This window comes from Vicugna pacos, chromosome 13, assembly GCF_048564905.1.
Source record: "Vicugna pacos chromosome 13, VicPac4, whole genome shotgun sequence".
NCBI lineage: Eukaryota > Metazoa > Chordata > Mammalia > Artiodactyla > Camelidae > Vicugna > Vicugna pacos.
Window position 1 is genome coordinate 28,289,117 of NC_132999.1, and position 18,292 is coordinate 28,307,408.

The window sequence follows — 18,292 nt, forward strand, 5'->3', positions numbered from 1 at the left end:
CAGCGCGCCCCGCGGAGGGAAGGAGTCGCTTTGCTCTAGTGCTCGCGATGGTTGGATCCACCTCCTCTCGCCAACCTAGAAGTTCGTAGACCTGGAGGTGGGGCAGGAGGCGGCGGTTTCGGGCGGGTCAGGGCGGAGCTGAGGAGACAGCGGAGGCGGAAGCGGCGGCCCCGCGGGGCGGGGAAGGGGATGGTCCCGGAAGGAGTAGGAAACCCTGAAAAGAAAACAGCAACAAGCCAAGCAGCTATGACAGAGGCAAACAAAATGGCGGCGCCGAAGGGGAGCCTCTGGGTCAGGGCCCAACTGGGACTCTCTCCGCTGCTGCTGCTGACCATAGCCCTGGCTGTAGGCTCTGGAACCGCTTCGGCTGAAGCGTTTGACTCGGTCTTGGGTGATACGGCGTCTTGCCACCGGGCCTGTCAGTTGACCTACCCCTTGCACACCTACCCCAAGGTAGGGCCCGTCCGAACCGGGCTACAACCCTCCCCTGGCTGCCCATCTCTCCGTTCTCCCGCACCCCTGTCCGCTCTGGGAGCCTGGCTGTTGAATCCACCCTTCAACTGCTGTCTCCCATCTGTGTAGCTTCTGTTTTCTTCCCTAATCCAACCGCACCCCGCTCTTGCTGTAATTACCGGAAGTTTGTGCTGCACCTAACCTCTAGTAGGCTCGGAAACGCAAAAATAAGCTAGACACGACCCCTTTTCTTTGGAGACTTGCGGGGCAGCAGGGGAGATGAACGCTTGGAGGCGGGAGGAGGATCCGGATGATTAATGCGGGGTCCTCACCTTTCAGGGGCGTCATGGACAGCGGGGGTAAGAGCAGGTGCGGCAGCCCACAAAAGGTTAATTCTTAATCTCTATTCCCTGGGCGCCTCTGGGCTGGGAGCGTTCCTGGATTCAGACAGGTAGACAATTGCATTATAGTACGAAATGTATTAAGTCAGCTCGAGGAGTTGGGAGACGCACAGAAAGGGCTTTCCAAAGCCTGTGTTGAATTACTGTGTGCAAGGCATTGCACACTGGGACTGGGACGGCTTAGAGAAGAAGCACTTAGGTTTCTGCATCCAGAGAATTTACATTAAGTGCAGCAGAAGACAGCGAATTCCTGGAGTGGGAAAGAAATGAGACCGCCCCTAGCAGGGGATCATAGCTTGCGGAGAGGAGTGACCCTACCTCTGCTCCCTGTCCGCATGCAGGTGCTGCCTTTCCTTTAATTCAATTCCACTTCTCAAGTTGTTTTTGCAACTTTTAACCACTGTTTACTCGGAGTTCTAAATTGCTTGAGACTCCACCCTTCCGCGTATATAATTTGGGTATATGCACCCTTCCTCCACTGCCTTTCTTTAAAAGAGTTTTTGCTGAGGTTGCTGGTCCTTTTGTTCTTGTTTTTTCTTCATCTTCCCTGTGCTGCTTGCTTAACCGTCTGGCTAGCCCTCTTTGTTCTCTCAGACTACAGTGATTACGAGGATAGTTTGAGGATGTTTCTTACTGGCAAGTGCTTTCAAGCTTTTGAAATGAAAAGTTCTAAATGCTATCACTTCCCATATGTCTGTTTACTGCTGGATTTTACATTGCTTGAAGATCAATTTTCAAAAAAAAGTGTGGAAAGAGAGATTATCATATTTTCATTAAGAGACTGGTATAGCAATCAAAAGAGAGAAATGAGGAATTCTGCCTTCCACACTTCATCAATGTGTACTGTCCCTAAAACCGTTATTTTCTTCTCTTCTTATAAACCTCTCATCATTAAGAGGATTGTATGAGGAAACTAATATTGATTTGACCTGGAACTGGGCAGAGACTTACTTTGTATCATTCTAGTATTTGGATGGGGGGGGCGCCTTTTTTTTTGAGATTTTCCTAGCAAATTTGTAGTTATTTGAATAATATGCTGGGAGAATAATTAAACAATTCAAAAGGACAAACATTTCTGGATTCTTTAAGTGCTTTAGTAATATCCATTACTTTCTAACAATCGATGTGATAGCCATAAGTCGTTTTTACTTACTCATTAAAGCTTTTCTTACCAGGAACTAAAAATCATTTGGCTCCCTCTATGTCCTAGACTTAAAATTTATTGAGTGCTCTCTGTTAGCCAGTAAGATGGGAGATTTACACTCATTATCCCTAATTTTCATTCTGCGAAGTAGGGTTTTACAATTCAGGAAATCGAGGCTCTGAAAAGTTAGGTGACTTGCCCAAGGTCACATAGGCAAGAAGTAGTGGAGTAGTAGAAATTCAGTCCTAAAACTGGCTACACTGTGCTGCCTTCTATTAATAAAGTTTTAGTACTAAAAACATTTGATTTACTAATCTCACTGATTTCTTTTGGTCCTCCTTTATTTTGCTTGGCTGTTGAGGAAAAAGCAGTGTGTGTTACAAGAAATTAGATGAATTTACAAGCTTGCATAGCCTCTCTTGTCTAGTATTTGTAACTGGCAGATAGAAATCTCATTTTAATGACTCTGAGAATTAATTATTTGTTGCAAGAATGGAGAATACTTTACCTATTTGTAAGAAGATATTTTTAAATTATTGTATTTTACCTTTCAACTTTCCTCAAGCACAACTGCATAATTTGTCTGGATCCAAATAAGTTGTGTTAATAACAGAGATAATTTGAGCTAGCCTGGTCAGTTTTTAACATGGCACTAGAACCATACAAACTTGGGTTCCATTCCCAGCTCCACTTTTACTATCTTTGTGTCCTTGCTGATCACTTAATTTCTTGTGACTTCATTTTGTCAAATGTAAAAAAACAAAAACCTCATACCTTACAGAGCAAGTATGAGTGTAAAAGATAATATACATGGCACTCTTAGCACAATGCCTAATACATGGCAACAGATAGTTATTTTTTCTGTTATATATCATAAAACCAATTTGGTACATGTAGTATATTCATAGTGCTGAATAAGGAAGAATAGTTAGCTTGACTTACCTGAGGATAAGAAAATACATGTAAAATCTGTATATAGTAGGGTTCCTTCTTTAAGGAAGGTTTGTTAAGTTTCCTTCTAATTATTTAGTTGGTGTTCAGTTTGGTGAGGAGCACCATTTCCTTGTACTCTGAATTAGAGGAAGCATATTTTATGTAAGCTTGCCAGTCACTTTGGATACATATGACATGAAATATTTACTTAGAATAATAATATCTAGAATATGAAACACTTGGAATAAGGATATGATTCTTTTTTAAAATAGCTAAGATTTCTTTTTTTAACATTTATTTATAAGCTAATGTTTCTTTCTTTTTTTTCTTTTTTTCTTTTTTAACATTTATTGATTTATTTATTTTAAGGAGGTGCTGGGGTTTGAACCCAGGACCCTGTGCATGCTAAATATGTGCTCTACCACTGAGCTATACCACTGCCCCCAGGATATGATTCTTGATAGCTACTAATTGATTGCCTACTCTGTGCCAGATGTTGTATTATACATTAATTTTTAGCACAGTGCCTGGCACATTGTGGGTGCTTATTAAATATATTATTAATGTAATGTCTATTTATTAGATAGTGCAGCATATTAATGATGTTATGGATATAAAATAATATACAAATAATATAATAAAATATAATCCTCATCACATTCAAGATTGACATAAGAGTATTGTCACTGTTTTACAACTAAGGAAACTGAGGCTGAGAGAGATTGTCCCTTGCCCAAGGTTGTACAGAATAAGTGGTGAGGATGAGCCTCTAACCAGGGCTTGTTCCTAAACCTAGGCTCTTTCACCGTGCTATACTCGTTTCTGAAAATGGTACTAGAAGGGGAGGGTATAGCTCAGTAGTAGAGTGTGCCTAGCAAGCACAAGGTCCTGGGTTCAATCCCCAGCACCTCCACTAAAAATAAGTAAATAAATAAAAACCCAATTACCTCCCCCAAAATAAAAAAAGATAATAAATTAACTGAAAATGGTACTAGAGGGCTTATTGGATTGGTTTAAGAAAAGAAAACATCAAAAAATGAAATGGCATGCAGTACAGCTCATGTTAATGAGCTCATGCTTCCTCTATGCAATATAAGAAAATATGTGGTTCTCCAAAGACATAAGAGAATTCTTCCACTGTTTTACAAAGCCTGCAAAAGCTACTCAGGTATGAAATTTATCTTAATTGTTAAAACTCTTTCAACTTCACCATAACAATAAATGCAGCTAGAAATGAAGTCCAAAAATGTGCTACTTTCAAAGTTGTATAATAAAGCTTGTTTAATATTAAACTGCAACCATCTCTTCTTAATGGATTGTTCCTGCTGCACACATTTTACTAACCCTGCCAGAAAGAAATGCATACCTTAGTATTCCATTGGTTGCTAACTGGTATATGCACATACTGTTTCCTTCCTTATTAGGTACCAGCCAGTTTGTACACGGTGGATCACACAGTAAGTTGAAGGGGCTCCCTGACATGTCCTGGTCTGTTTCAAATACTATAATACATTTCATAAAAGAAAAGAAATGTTGAAGACATTGTCATTAGTCTTATTAAGCAGCTAACATTTTCCAGCAGTGAGGAATCTTTCCTATCTTGATCTCTCATATATACACAATGATACCTATAACTGTTGTTTTCTATTTTAAAAATTATTATGATTAACACTACTACTCTTTACAGAGCACCTTCTATGTCCTGGGCTCTGTGCTAGGAATAGTGATTTTCTAGCATTATTGAGGGATTGGAGATAATTTATAGCTATTACTTCCTTTTATGATGAGAAAACTGAGATTTAGATAGGTAAAATAACTTGTGCAAAGTCAGTGACCTAAAAGGTTTTTACAGATCTGGCTGATTCCAATAGCCTTTCCCACATATCACATGTTGCCCTTGTTTGTGTTTTCAGTTCAAGTAAACCAAATTTAAAAAGTAATTTAAGCATTTTTATAGATGTGTACCTACCTTTTGAGGGCCTTTATGGCACTATTTGACATGTGAAGCTAGTCATGATACTTTTCCTGACAAGCCTGATGATCTGTATAAATATGTGGCAGAAGTACACTACTCGTCCTATGGTGCTTGTTCACTTATTTGCATCTCTATTAAAGTTCCGATTATGTCACTGTTATTTTTATGTTCAGATTTCCCACCACCAAAATTTGACCATGGAATATGGGAAAGTGGTGATATTTTTACCCACTAGGTTTCTTGGATATGACTTTTAAACTGAAACTGAAACTTCTTTATATGGCAAATGTCTTAGGTATTACCTGGCTTCTATCATTTCTTTCTTTCAGCTATAAAACTTTTCTTGGACAATTTATAATAAGTCCTACTAACTTTGCTTTCTTTTTGACCTTTTTTTTTTTCCCTGAGGGAAAAATATTATTTTAGGGTAATCCTTCCTGTTTTTGCACTCCCTAGGAAGAGGAGTTGTACGCATGTCAGAGAGGTTGCAGGCTTTTTTCAATTTGTCAGTTTGTGGATGATGGAGCTGATTTAAATCGGACCAAATTGGAATGTGAATCTGGTAAGATGCTATGCTAATGACATCAGCAGTATATAACATTGGTGTTTTCTTCAAGTTATGTTCTTTTTATGTATTTTCCTCAGAAAATGACAAGCATACTATTTAAGCTAGTCATCCAGCATATTTTGATTATTTTGAAGTTAAAGTTTTGGTAGCTGCTGCTAGAAATTTCTTGGGCTTTAAATTTCATCTCTTTGTTGAGACAATGTTAATTTTGTACTATGTATAAGACACCTTTGTTTCACCAAGCATTTGGTTTAGACAAATGCAGTAGTAATTGCCCTTCTTATAATTCATCTCTATCTTTTCAATGAACAGGATAGCTTTCCTAAGCTTTTCGATCATAGGCTAGTTGACTTAGCTCCAAGTTTTTTTTTTTACTGAATCAAGCCTTTGACTCAGTATTTAATAGTGTATTCTTTGTGGATCATGCCAATAAAAGAAGTAACCAGAGTCTTGATCATCTTTTAAACTACTATTCTTACCTTTTGCCAAAAGTGATGTGTTTAATAAAAGAAACCTGTAATCAAGACAGAATTGACATTTAGCTTTTTAAAGAACTATAATGGAATTTTCTCCATTCATTACATTACACTGTTTATTCAGTGTAGCAGGAGGTACCTTCCTCCTTATCACTATGCCACTACACACATCTAGCCTCTGTGATATCATAACCTATTTTTTATGGCTCAGTCTCCTAACTGGACATCTTTATATGTGCATAATGTTGTTTAGTTTATTATCTAGCACCTTTGAGAAGTATATTACAAATGTATGACTGAGTGGAAAAAATAAAATTGTTATAAAGAAAGAAACGGCTCTAGTGAACTAAATGAAGAAAATCCTTCTGTAAACACTTTTTAAGTTCAGTTTTCTCAGAATTTAGGATGTTAAATTGATCGATTTGTTTTATTTTTCCTTGCCATGTGAATACCCTTGCTTCTCAACTAAGTGATCTAGTTCGTAACAATAATATCATTATTTGTGTAAATTACTAAAGTATATTATTTTGTTCAACCCCATGAAGTAAGTGGTGGTATTTCAGTTTTAGACACATAGAAATCAAGTCAGAGAGGTTAAACAGCTACGCCCAGGTCGCATATACAGTCAACAAATGATGGAGCCAAAATTTAGGATGCCAGTCCAATGTTTTTTCCATTATGCACACCTTAGCTATGAGGATCACCTCATATGAATGTTATCATATAGCCAGAGCCTCAGTGTGTAATTAATAGATTTATACCTGAAACATTTGACTTGTGGGAGGTGGAAGATAATTGAGTTTTATTAAAATAACACATTTGCTACTATTACCAAATGTGGAAATTCATATTGATATAATACTTTTTAAGTATAAGAAATTTCTTTGTAAAATGCCAAACTCCTTCTTTTCTATCTTCTCCCTTTTCTTCCTCTCTTTCTCTTTTTTTCTTGTAATTTGACTGTTTTTCTCTTACAGCATGTACAGAAGCATATTCCCAATCTGATGAGCAATATGCTTGCCATCTTGGTTGCCAGAATCAGCTGCCATTTGCTGAATTGAGACAGGAACAAGTATGAAACAATTCTGCCTTTCAGAAATGCCTGCTTAGATTACACTGACTTGTATCAAAATGTTTAACGTCCACTTGACCCTATTTTAGTGTTACATTTTATAGTTAGTCTTAGACAAACAAATTATGATTGCACATTAAAAAGTCAATTGAATGATTACTTTTTTCTCTTTTTTTTAAACATCTTTATTGTGGTACGGTTCCTGTACAGTAAACTACACATATTTCAGATGTACGCTTTGATGAATTTTGATAGATGTATACACCACTGAAACCACTACCACATTCAAGATGCCTAACATTTCCATCACTCCTCAAGAGGTGCAATTTTTGAATTCCCAGTTTATTCTTTCCCGCCCCATTTACTCCCTGGTAACGATAAATTTATTCTCTATGTCTGTGAGTCTGTTTCTGTTTTGTAGGTAAGTTTATTTATGTCCTTTTTTTTTTTTAAGATTCCACATATAAGCAACATCATATGGCATTTTTCTTTCTCTTTCAATAATTACTTTTGTATAATGCTTTTCTGTTAAGAAGTCTGTTCACACCAATTGTCTCATTTTTTCCTCAGTCCAGTAAGAGTATTATCCCCATTTTGCATATGAAAAAACTAAGACTCAGAGCAATTGAGAGTTCCTTGTTTTTTTAATCCCATCTCCCATTGCCTTAACTCAAATAATCATCATTTCTCATCTGTATTACTTAACTTCCAATTTGTTTTCCCACTTCAGCCCCCTCTAGTCCATCCTTTAGTCTGTGTCCACATGTTTAGTTTCTAAATGGAAATGTCATCATGTCATTCTCCTATCTTATATACTACAATAGCTCCCCATTATATACAGGTTTAAGTCCCTAAACTACTTATCACAGCCTGCCTAAGTACCTCTTCTGTGTCTTCTCTTATAATTCCCCACCCCTCATGCTCTATCCAAACATACTCAGAAAAGTTTTTTAATTTTATTAATTTTGGCATAGGAACATGGTACAGAACTCAAAAGGTAAAAAAAAGTATACAGTTGACCCTTGAAAAACATGGATTTGAACTGCATGGGTCCACTTACAGTTGGTTGTTTTTTAATAAATAGTACTACTGTACTACATGATCCACAATTGGGTGGATTCTCAGATGTGGAATCATCAATATGGTAGGACAGCTATAATCTGTGTATACACACAGATTTTCGACAGCCTGGAGGGTCGGCACCCCTAACCCCTGCATTGTTAAAGGATCAGCTATAACAAGAAGTTTCCTACCCCTGTATCTCTTAGCCAATTTTCCTCCATTAATGTAGCAAGGATTACCAATGCAGAGGTATTTTATGTAAATACAAGGGTATATGTATTCTTTCTTTTTTAAAATACACATATAAGTGAAGAACGTCTACTCATTTTTTCACTACATCCATAATGTTTCATTGTAATAAGCAGTCCCTTATTTGTGGACATTTAGGTTGTTTCTAATTTTTTTATTCATAAATGATGTTGTATATTTTTCACAGTTATATCTATAAAATAAAATCACAGGAGCAGAACTGCTGAGTTAAGAGGTATATGCATTTTTAATCTTGAGAAATAGAGCAAACTACACTCCATGGACTCTGTAGCAGTTTTTAAAATAAAGATAAAATTCATACTATAAAATTCACCCTTCTAAAGTATTCAGCATAGTAGTTTTTAGTATATTTACAAACTGTGCAACCATCATCACTAATTCCAGAACATTTTCATCATCTAAAAAAGAAATCTCATACCCATTAGCAGTCGCTCTTCTTTCCTCCTCCCCCAAGTCCTTGGCAATGTACTACTTGTATTACAGTTTTAATTTGTGTTTCTCTTTTTTTTTAATATTGAAAACAAAATAACATTTTTATTTACAGATGATGTAATTTTTACTAGGAATTTGTGTTTCTATTATGAGTAATGTTCAACATATTTTCTAATTTTTAAGACCTAGTTTTATTTCCTTTTCTCTTAATTGTGTACATACTGAACAGTTCTTTATTTTTGTAATATGATGTTATTGCATGCCTCTGTTCCTTCTACTCCCCGTCTGCCCAGTGAATCCTCTTGACTCAGGGCAGATGTCATTTCCTTTGTGAAGCCTTCACCTCTCACGCCAGTTCAGGGTAGGTGCCTCTGCCCACACACACGGATCATCCTATATTTCACCTCTGTCCTATATATATTAAACAGATATACATTGATAAATAAAACACGCATAGTTCCTGATCTCTTAAAATTTATGATCTCAGTGAATACTTGTCAGTGAACTAATCAATGAAAGATTTCACAGCTAGTAAGTGGGAAAATTGGATCATGAATACAGATCTCTTGATTTTAAAAACTCTTCTTTCAATATCCCATATTGCCTCTCTTTTGAAATAAAGCAGAACCAAAGCTATTCCTAGAGTTTAGCAAATGGTTTCCCACACTTGTGCTTAGAGGGGCCCACTGCTGCTAAATAAGTCAAGAAGTCAGAATTGGAGGGGAAGTGACACCAATTAATGTAAAAAGCTCCTCAGTAGCTTACTATATATAGTCAGCCCATAAATACTTTCCTCACTGCCCTGTTATCAGATGTCTCACATTTTATGCATATATTCCTTTTTTGGGCATATATTCTTTTGATTGATGTTTTTCCCCTTTTTTCTATTGATGTTCATTATAGCATGATTTATTTTACACAAAAGCATTAAAGATGAGAATAGTATAATTTGTCCCTACCCCATCTACCTCTCGAGGCTAATCCTTATTTAATCAAACCTTAAGATTCTCCACATTTGTGGACCTAATTCAAAAGCCTATTATTGTGATAGAAGTGACGTAGCTTATAAGTGTGTTTGGTGGCAAATTAAAGGATCCTGGGGTTTTAAGTTTTTCTCATAGTTAATTTGCATAGATAACAGAGTTTAATGCTAATGATTATGGTAGAATCACTTAATGTTTTATAGCCTATTCCAATAAGGATTTGATTATATTGCTGTCTTGAATAAACATATAAACATAATATTTCTCATGATTTTTTTTTTTTAAGCTCATGTCCTTGATGCCAAAAATACATCTACTCTTCCCTCTAACTCTGGTAAGGTCATTCTGGAGTGATGTGATGGATTCTGCACAGAGCTTCATAACCTCTTCGTGGACTTTTTATCTTCAAGCTGATGATGGGAAAATAGTTATCTTCCAGGTGATGACTGTGCTTCATGGATTCATTTAAATACCAACAATAGTGAATTTATATGTCTTAAATGAATGACTTAGCATAGAGGCATGTTCTTAGTCCCTTACAAATATTTATCATCAAATAATTAGTTGGCCTATCATCAAATCAATTAGTTAAAACACTGGGCATCAGGACTCAATGTGATTTATCCTCTCTGCCTGTTGGAAACCTATTTAAAGCCTATTGTTCCTTATCTAAAAAGAACTCTGAGTCTTCTGAGTTTTAGAGTGGTTAAGGTGATAAAATGAAACCTCTAGATATGAGAGATCAGAATTAATATACTTTGAATATAAATAATGGTGTGTATTTATATCACATATAGATATTAGAGAAAAGCAATATGACATGATTTTTTGTTGTTAATAGTGCTTTTCCTCATAACTCTTAAAAAAGAGAGCTTGTTGAAGAAGCCTATTGCCTCCTAGAGAAGTAACTTTTCTCCTTCTTCATTATTTACCATGTGATGTGATAATAATAGCTGCTGTTTCTTGAAGGTTCCTCTGTATCAGGCATTTATATGTATTATCTCAAATCTTCAGACAACTTCATGAGGTTGTATTATCACTTATTTTATTGATGAAGAAACTTTGAGTCCAACTTGTTTAAGGTCACCCTGCCAGTAAGTAACAGAATTAGGCTTCAAACTTGGGTTACTTTAGCTCCAAGGCTCATATACCACCCTACCATGCTGTCTTCCTTTTCATTTGTGTTGTTAAATTCCTCAAATTTAGGTTGAGGCACTTTGTCTCAGGTAATAATTAAAGTAGCCTTTTAATTATTATTGCCAAACTGAGTGGCTTACTATAGGGCTCGTATGTGATTTTTAGCATCATCCTGAGCCTTGCGTCCCCTGTACTTAATTTGTTAATAAGTAAAACACAGAAGGAATTTTCTCTCTTAAAATTCTTAAGTAAGTTCTGTGTCTGAAAGCTGCTTAAGTTGATTCTCAGAGTGGAGCCCTCCATTCCTGACTAAATGTGAGATTAGCTCTGTTTCTTTGTGTCAATTTACTTGTGATTAGAAACCCCACTCCAGAGAATCAGTGCTATATTGGAGATACAAAGTATGGAGTGTTGAGCTGCAGTTTATGAATTACTCATACTTAGGGAAGAATGGGATGCTTCAGATGAGAAAAAATAGACATAATATGTGTTTAGCCAGAAATTTTGGCAGTGTGCTAAATTATTCCTGATCAACCAGAATTAGAACTCAGTTTTGCAGGGTATGATATTTAATGCACTATGTTGTAATTTGTCCTTCTTTGGTTTTTTTTTTCTTTTTTCCTTTTTTTATGTTGTCAGGAAATTAAACTGACTAAATACTTGATGATGCTAGAAATCTGTTTCTTTGCAAGGCACTGGATCTAATGTTTAACAGGTGCAGTTAAAATATATTGTGGTTAACATGTTTAATTTTTTATACCATACTTCTGTTACTTTTTCTCATTTTGAATGTTAATAGAGATGATGTGTTATAGAACTCACTACTGAAAAAGCTTAAGAATTACAAATGACTTAATTGCTTTCATTATTGTTTTAGTCTAAGCCAGAAATCCAGTATGCACCACAGTTGGAGCAGGAGCCTACAAATTTGAAAGAATCGTCGTTAAGCAAAATGTCCTGTAAGTTTTATTTTAAAATGTAGCTTGGGGTTAAAAACTTTAGCAGTTAAATCTGGCAGTTGGTAGAATTGGTTGTGTTGTTGTTTTTACACTATTGGAAGGTGAACAAATAATTTCTGAAACTGTGGTTCTCAAACTTTAATGTGCATTAGGATCTGGAGAGCTTGTTAAAACAGATTTCTGAGCCCCATCTCCAAAGTTTCCAATTTACCAGTTCTGGGAGAGGATCTGAGAATTTGCATTTCTAAAAGGTTCCCAGATTTTGTTGATGCTGCTGGTCTGGGGACCACACTTTGAGAACTATTCTGGTTCTTTGCTTTGAAGGATGTTTTGAATATGAACTAATGAAATATTCTGTATTGGGTATTTCCCAATAAAGTAACCAAACAGTGGAACTACTCTAAAAATATGTTTTTATTTTATTTTTATTTCTATATTAGAAGTGAATTTTAACTTACAGGAATATAAACATCAAGCTAAAGCTCTGCTTACCTTTTAGAAGATACTGGCTCATACCATATTTTAGATATGATTTCATTAACTTTCTAGTTATTTTGGTGGATGGATAATAATAATATAACACGAAATCATCTTTAGGTTTGAGCAAATCAAATTCTATTGTTACATTCAAACATATAATTATACAGAAAGCATCATTGTCAATAAGAATTTGAAAATAAAATACGAAATTCATAGTGTCATAATATCCACTGGATTTTTAATGTGCCAGAGGAACTTCCATTCATTATAAAATATATCACATTACACTTACAAAAACAGCTGGATATCTGTACAGTGTATATATCTAGAAACAGTCATTTGAGACTAGCTTTTGGAATATAGGATATCATAAACTTGTACCTTGTTATTTCAGCAGATCTGCAAATGAGAAGTTCACAAGCACACAGGAATTATCTTGAAGATGGAGAAAGTGATGGATTTTTAAGATGCCTTTCTCTGTATGTATTTGTCTTCACTTATGTATATAGGAGATAAAATCTGGCTTGTATCAGGGAGATTCAGTCCTTTTTATTATTTTAAAGTTATATTAGCTGCTAAAAGTAGAAAACTTTTTTTCTTTTCCCTACCAAAGTTGTACTTTTTGATGTTTTAGTTTGTTTAAAAGTCATACAAATACTACTTTAATAAAACCCAAGCAGGTAGTTTTTTCTCACGGCACAAAAGCATTCTTGTTCTTTTTGGGATTCCTTGATATATGTTAAGATTTGTGCTTCTCCAGACATTTCAATTAAGCTTTAATTAATTTAGTTGGAAGGCTGACTGTATATTTACTGAAAAAAATTTACCGATAAGTGGACACACACAGTTCAAAGCCATGTTGTTCAAGGGTCAGCTGTATATTTACATAGCATTTACATTTTATTAGATATTATAAGTAATCTAGAGATGATTTGAAGTACAGGAAGATGTGCAGGATGTTACATGCAAATACTACACGACTTTATATAAGGAAATTGAGCACCCTCAGATTTTGGTATGGGAGAGGGAAGCAGTCCTGAAACCAATGCCACAGGGATACCAAGGGATCTGTGTGTCTGAATGATTTGGGGGTTGGATTTTTGTTTTTATCTACATGGGCACACTGGAGTCTAGGGGAGGTAGGTAAGGGCTATAGATTAAGGAGAGTTTCATGTTCTAAGTGTTGTCTTCATGCTAAGGATTCTTAAGGATGGCAAAGGAAAGTGGGCAGGTGGGGGTAATAGGTACCTTATGCCCCTCCTGAGAAGAAATAGCAAGCCTTCTGAGGGTGAGGAGGGTTTTATCAAAGTATGCATACTTCTACTCCTCCAAGGAATTCTGGTGTGAACCCTCCCCCAGCAGCCATTCGACCTCTACCCCATCCCTGCCAAAAAAAAAAAAATGAGAAAGAGACAGACACTAGGCCATGCACTTAGTGATAATTATCTACTGTGTCAGATACCAGGCCAAGCACTTGAGTGGAGAGGTGAACAAGTGTGTGTATACTCTAGTGGACTGTTTTATCTCAAGTGTGTAACACTGCAGTCATTCAGACCACGTGCTTCCTGAGATTTCTTATGGTAGAAATAGTTTCTTGACAGGTTTTATCAGATACCAGTAGGGTTATATTAAAACCTAAAAATTAATGCCTTTTACTGAACAGAGTTTTTAAAGACTGGGTAAGAAACTGAGAATTTAAATTTTCCCTTCCTTTCATTTCTAAACCTGCTTTGACCTTGTACAAAAAAAGTGCAGTTTTTCTCTCAGTATTTTAGGATTTTTGTTGCAGTTGGTAGTTTTATGAAACCTAAATAATTACCTAATATTAAATTACAATTTATTCTCAGTACTGCACTACCTGTCATCTTGTTGGCGACTTATTGCTCTTTAACATTTTGTTACTAGATTTTATGTTACTCTTTTAAATCTAACATTTAAAAAATAGCTTGACTTTTGCTTGTTCTTTGAATCTTATTAAACTATAGTTTGGCAAACAATAGGTCAATTATGAAAAAAACTTGCTGATTCTTGTAACTGGCCTTCTACCCTAAGATATTTTAATCATAAGAAAAACATAACTATCTGTTTTTCAGATATGCTGTAATGGATATAGAATGCCTCATAATAGATAGACAAGTAAATTGTGGCAAGTTGAATGTTTGAAATATACTAGAGAAGCTAACTTCTGGAAGCTTGTTGTGAATCCTTTTATAAAACAAATGATCATTTCATAATGAACCTATTCTGTACCTTAATTCTTTGGGATATTGGGTTTTCTTAAAGCAAGTATTATCATAACACCTTGCAAAAATAATGTATGACATTTGTATAGCAGTGTACAGTTTGTAGGACACTTTGGTTTGCCTTATCTCATTTAGTAACTTAAAAATATTTTTAATAGTAGTGTGCTTTAATTTTATATATTTAGCAAAAAGCTAGTATGTCTAATTTTTTAATTTATAAAATATAGCCATGTTACAGAAACTTGAGAAATGAAGGAAAAGACACCATAACCACCCTAATATAATAGCTCTTATAATACTTCCTTCTATAAGTAAGTTTTTCAAATAGTTTTAAAGGTAGTATACATAAAGTTTTAATTATATTATTAAACTAAGTACATAAGGTTGATTACCTTTATTTAGAACCTATTTTTTATATTATGAAATTTTAACATGACTAACTGTTGACTTTTTTTTTTTTTTTTTTCAGTAACTCCGGGTGGATTTTAACCACAACTCTTGTCCTCTCCGTGATGGTGTTGCTCTGGATTTGCTGTGCGACTGTTGCTACAGCTGTGGAGCAGTATGTTCCCTCTGAGGTAAATTTAATTTTAACCCTTAGACCATTTGAAGACTGAGCCATATGATTTACTTTTTTAAATGCCTTGTTTGTCTAACTAGAAAAACAAAGCCTTTCTACTAATAGAATAAGAGAAGATTTGGTGGTTTTAATCATACACATGGGAACTGATGCACATGAGAATTACAGGTTTGCAGCACAAGAGTCATTTCCCAATTTTCTGTGGTACTAACCACCATGTATATTGGCTGTTTTGAGTACAGTGTTTCTCTTCATCCTAGATCTCTGAGACTGAAAAAAACCCATTGACATCAGTTTCTAAGGTGATATATACAAAAGAAGACTTGTAGAACCACTTAACATTTTGGCAATGTTAAATTTAAAATTTTAAGATTATGATTAGAGTCACATAAAAGCAAATATAAACCTGAATTACCTAAAGTTTTCCCAGGAGAATCTTCCAAATATCTCTGCTTAATGGGACCTCTTGTTTTGTTTTGTTCTAGCTTTCATCCCATTTTTCTGAGTCGTCTCAATTACTACTGTATCTTGTATGTTGTTTTTTTTTTTTCTTGGATTCCTCTTTACTTTTGCTGGAATACCTCCTTAAGTAATTCTTTTTTTCATAAAGGATACTGAGCTGGTAAACTTCCCGTTATCATTTTTGAAAATACTTCTATTGTACTCTTTATTTGATTGATAATTTGAGAATATAAAGTAGCCACAAAATCACTAGACATCTAGTTAGAGGTTATCCATATACTCCCATCCATTTCTCTGCACAAATTTTACTCTTTCTCCCTGTTCTTCTAGATAGCTTATTCCATTATAGATGTTTGAAATCATTTAAACAGTCCCCAGTTGCTGTTTCAAGGTCTTTAAATGTTGTTACATAGAGTTGTGAAAGTTTTTCACAGTGCCCCAGAGCAAATTATCACGTTAATTCTGGGTTTTAAGGAGGCCACAGTATATCAGATCCATGTCCAGTCCACCAACCATTAAATTTGTCTGGAAAATATTCTCTTACTGGGTAAGTGTCAGGTACTGGGCCACCTCCTTATTGCAGGATCATCGTTGCCTTGAAGTAGTAGGCAGCAGACCACATCTGAAATGTCATAATGACAATCACTTTTACAACATTTTCATTACCCCAAAAAGGAAATTCATACTCACTCGTAGTCATTCCCTATTTTCTCCCAAGCATCTCCAGCACCACCCCTAGCTGTAGACAACCATTATATGTGGTCTCTTGTGACACCTTTTACACTTGGCATAATGTTTTCAAGATTCATCTATGTTGTAGCATGTATCAGTATTGATAGATACTTTAACTTTTGAAGTTGCTCTTTATTCAGCATCTTTTAAAAGCACCTTTCCAACATCAAGTTCTTCTCTGTGGTTCTGTCTTTCTGATCTAGTCAGTTGCCCTGTCAGTAATGTCAGCCCTTCCGTTTTTAGCTTACAGATTCAGAGATTTATTGCCATATGAATTAACAACAAAATCTATCCCATTTCTTAGTAAAAATTTAGTTTTCTTTTCTACCTTTTGGAGATAGACCTATATCTAACTAGACCTACTTTCAAAAGATATTAGACATTATGATTATCAGTGAGTTTTATGACCTTTGCACTGATTCTGTTTTATGCTTCTATTCTTTTGTTTTATTATCTTCTTGGATATGATAGTAATAATTTGAGCTTTTATATGTTTATAAAGACCTTTCTATCAGTGTTAAAGTGTTTCATGTATATTCTTTGTTCTACTCACAACCTTTTAAAATAGCACATACCGTTTTCCAGATATGTTAATTTAGAACATTTGGTAGCAGAGAAACTTACCCCAAATCATTTGACCACTTTGTTGGAGAGCTAAAATCTTAAAGGAATTAATCACTTAAAGCATCAAACATCCAGGATCTATGTTCTTGGTATGACCACACTTACTCTGTTGAAGCCTGTGCAGTTTTTCTCAGTTGTTACACTTACAAATATTTTAAGTTGGGACATGTGGAAAAGTTTTTTTTTTTGGCCATCTGCTGGGAACCGAATCACATATCTATAACACTTTGAGTAAAAGCATTCTTCATTTTTCAGATGTTTACAGAAATTGTTTTTAACCAAATACCCACAGATTAAATTGTAATTTGAAGACTTACTTGGGGAGGTTCCTAATTATCCAGATTGCTAATGTTCATTGATTGTCTTTTGCAGAAGCTGAGTATCTATGGTGACTTGGAATTTGTGAATGAACAAAAGCTAAACAGATATCCAGCTTCTTCTCTTGTGGTTGTTAGATCTAAAACCGAAGATCACGAAGAAGCAGGGCCTCTACCTACAAAAGTGAATCTTGCTCATTCGGAAATTTAAGTGTTTTTTAAAAAGAAGTGTAATAGACATCTAAATTTCCATTCCTCATAGTGCTTTTAAAAATGGTTACATTGGATATAGGGCTTAAAAATCACTATTAAATGCAAATAAAGTTACCCAAATCGTGAAGACTGTATTTGCTATAACTTTACCTGTAATTTTTTTCTAGTAATTTAAGAGATGGCTATTTGGGATTGTATTTTTATTTTACTAATATCTGTAGCTATTTTAATTTTTATTTGCATTGGTTTTGTTTGTTTCCTTTCTTAGCCAAATTCTTTGAGCTGACCATTGTTCTTCCCCTCCTCCTACCATGATACTGTCAATCACCTTAGTTAATAAGCTGAATACTCGGTAGAATATAATGCTTCTGCTCAGAAATGGCCCACAATTTGTAATTTGAAATTTAACAGAAAATGCCCTTTACTACACTACATTTTCAGTTGTATTGAACTGAAGTCATTAAAATTTTATTTGAATAATTATGTGCTGAAACTTGAATTAATATACTCCTGATTTTCCAGGTCTTCCTTCTCACCCCTTCCTAACCCAGAAAATAATTAGGAAATGTTCTGTGTCTGTTTATTGCTATATGATGATCAGGGAGCAAATTGAAGCAAAAATGTCCTCTCATAAGTGCATTTTATGTTATTTTGCACAGGCTATATAGGTTTTTTGGTTCGATAAATCTTTCCAAAAAACTATTTTTCTCTGTTAGAAAGCATATCAAGTATAAGTTAAAGATTTTTTCAGAGAAAACTTTTCATTTTGACAGGAA

General features: G+C 35.2%; 1 protein-coding gene across 5 annotated transcripts; it reads left to right on the forward strand.

Moving 5' to 3' along the window:
* The first annotated feature begins 11 nt into the window (after positions 1–11).
* Positions 12–17,643, forward strand: TMEM59 (transmembrane protein 59). Of its 5 annotated transcripts, none has more exons than XM_072974407.1 (9): positions 134–453; positions 4,356–4,388; positions 5,363–5,468; positions 6,928–7,022; positions 10,056–10,208; positions 11,784–11,865; positions 12,740–12,824; positions 15,058–15,166; positions 17,359–17,643. In XM_072974407.1, the coding sequence occupies exons 1-9, from the start codon at positions 190–192 to the stop codon at positions 17,512–17,514; spliced, it is 1,083 nt and encodes a 360-aa protein (XP_072830508.1). In that variant the 5' UTR covers positions 134–189; the 3' UTR covers positions 17,515–17,643. The 5 variants fall into 5 exon arrangements, with proteins under 5 accessions (XP_072830510.1, XP_006200581.1, XP_072830508.1 ...); XM_072974408.1 differs by having other exon boundaries at positions 135–453; positions 12,743–12,824; XM_072974409.1 differs by lacking the exons at positions 134–453; positions 4,356–4,388 and adding an exon at positions 12–97.
* Positions 17,644–18,292: the final 649 nt, after the last annotated feature.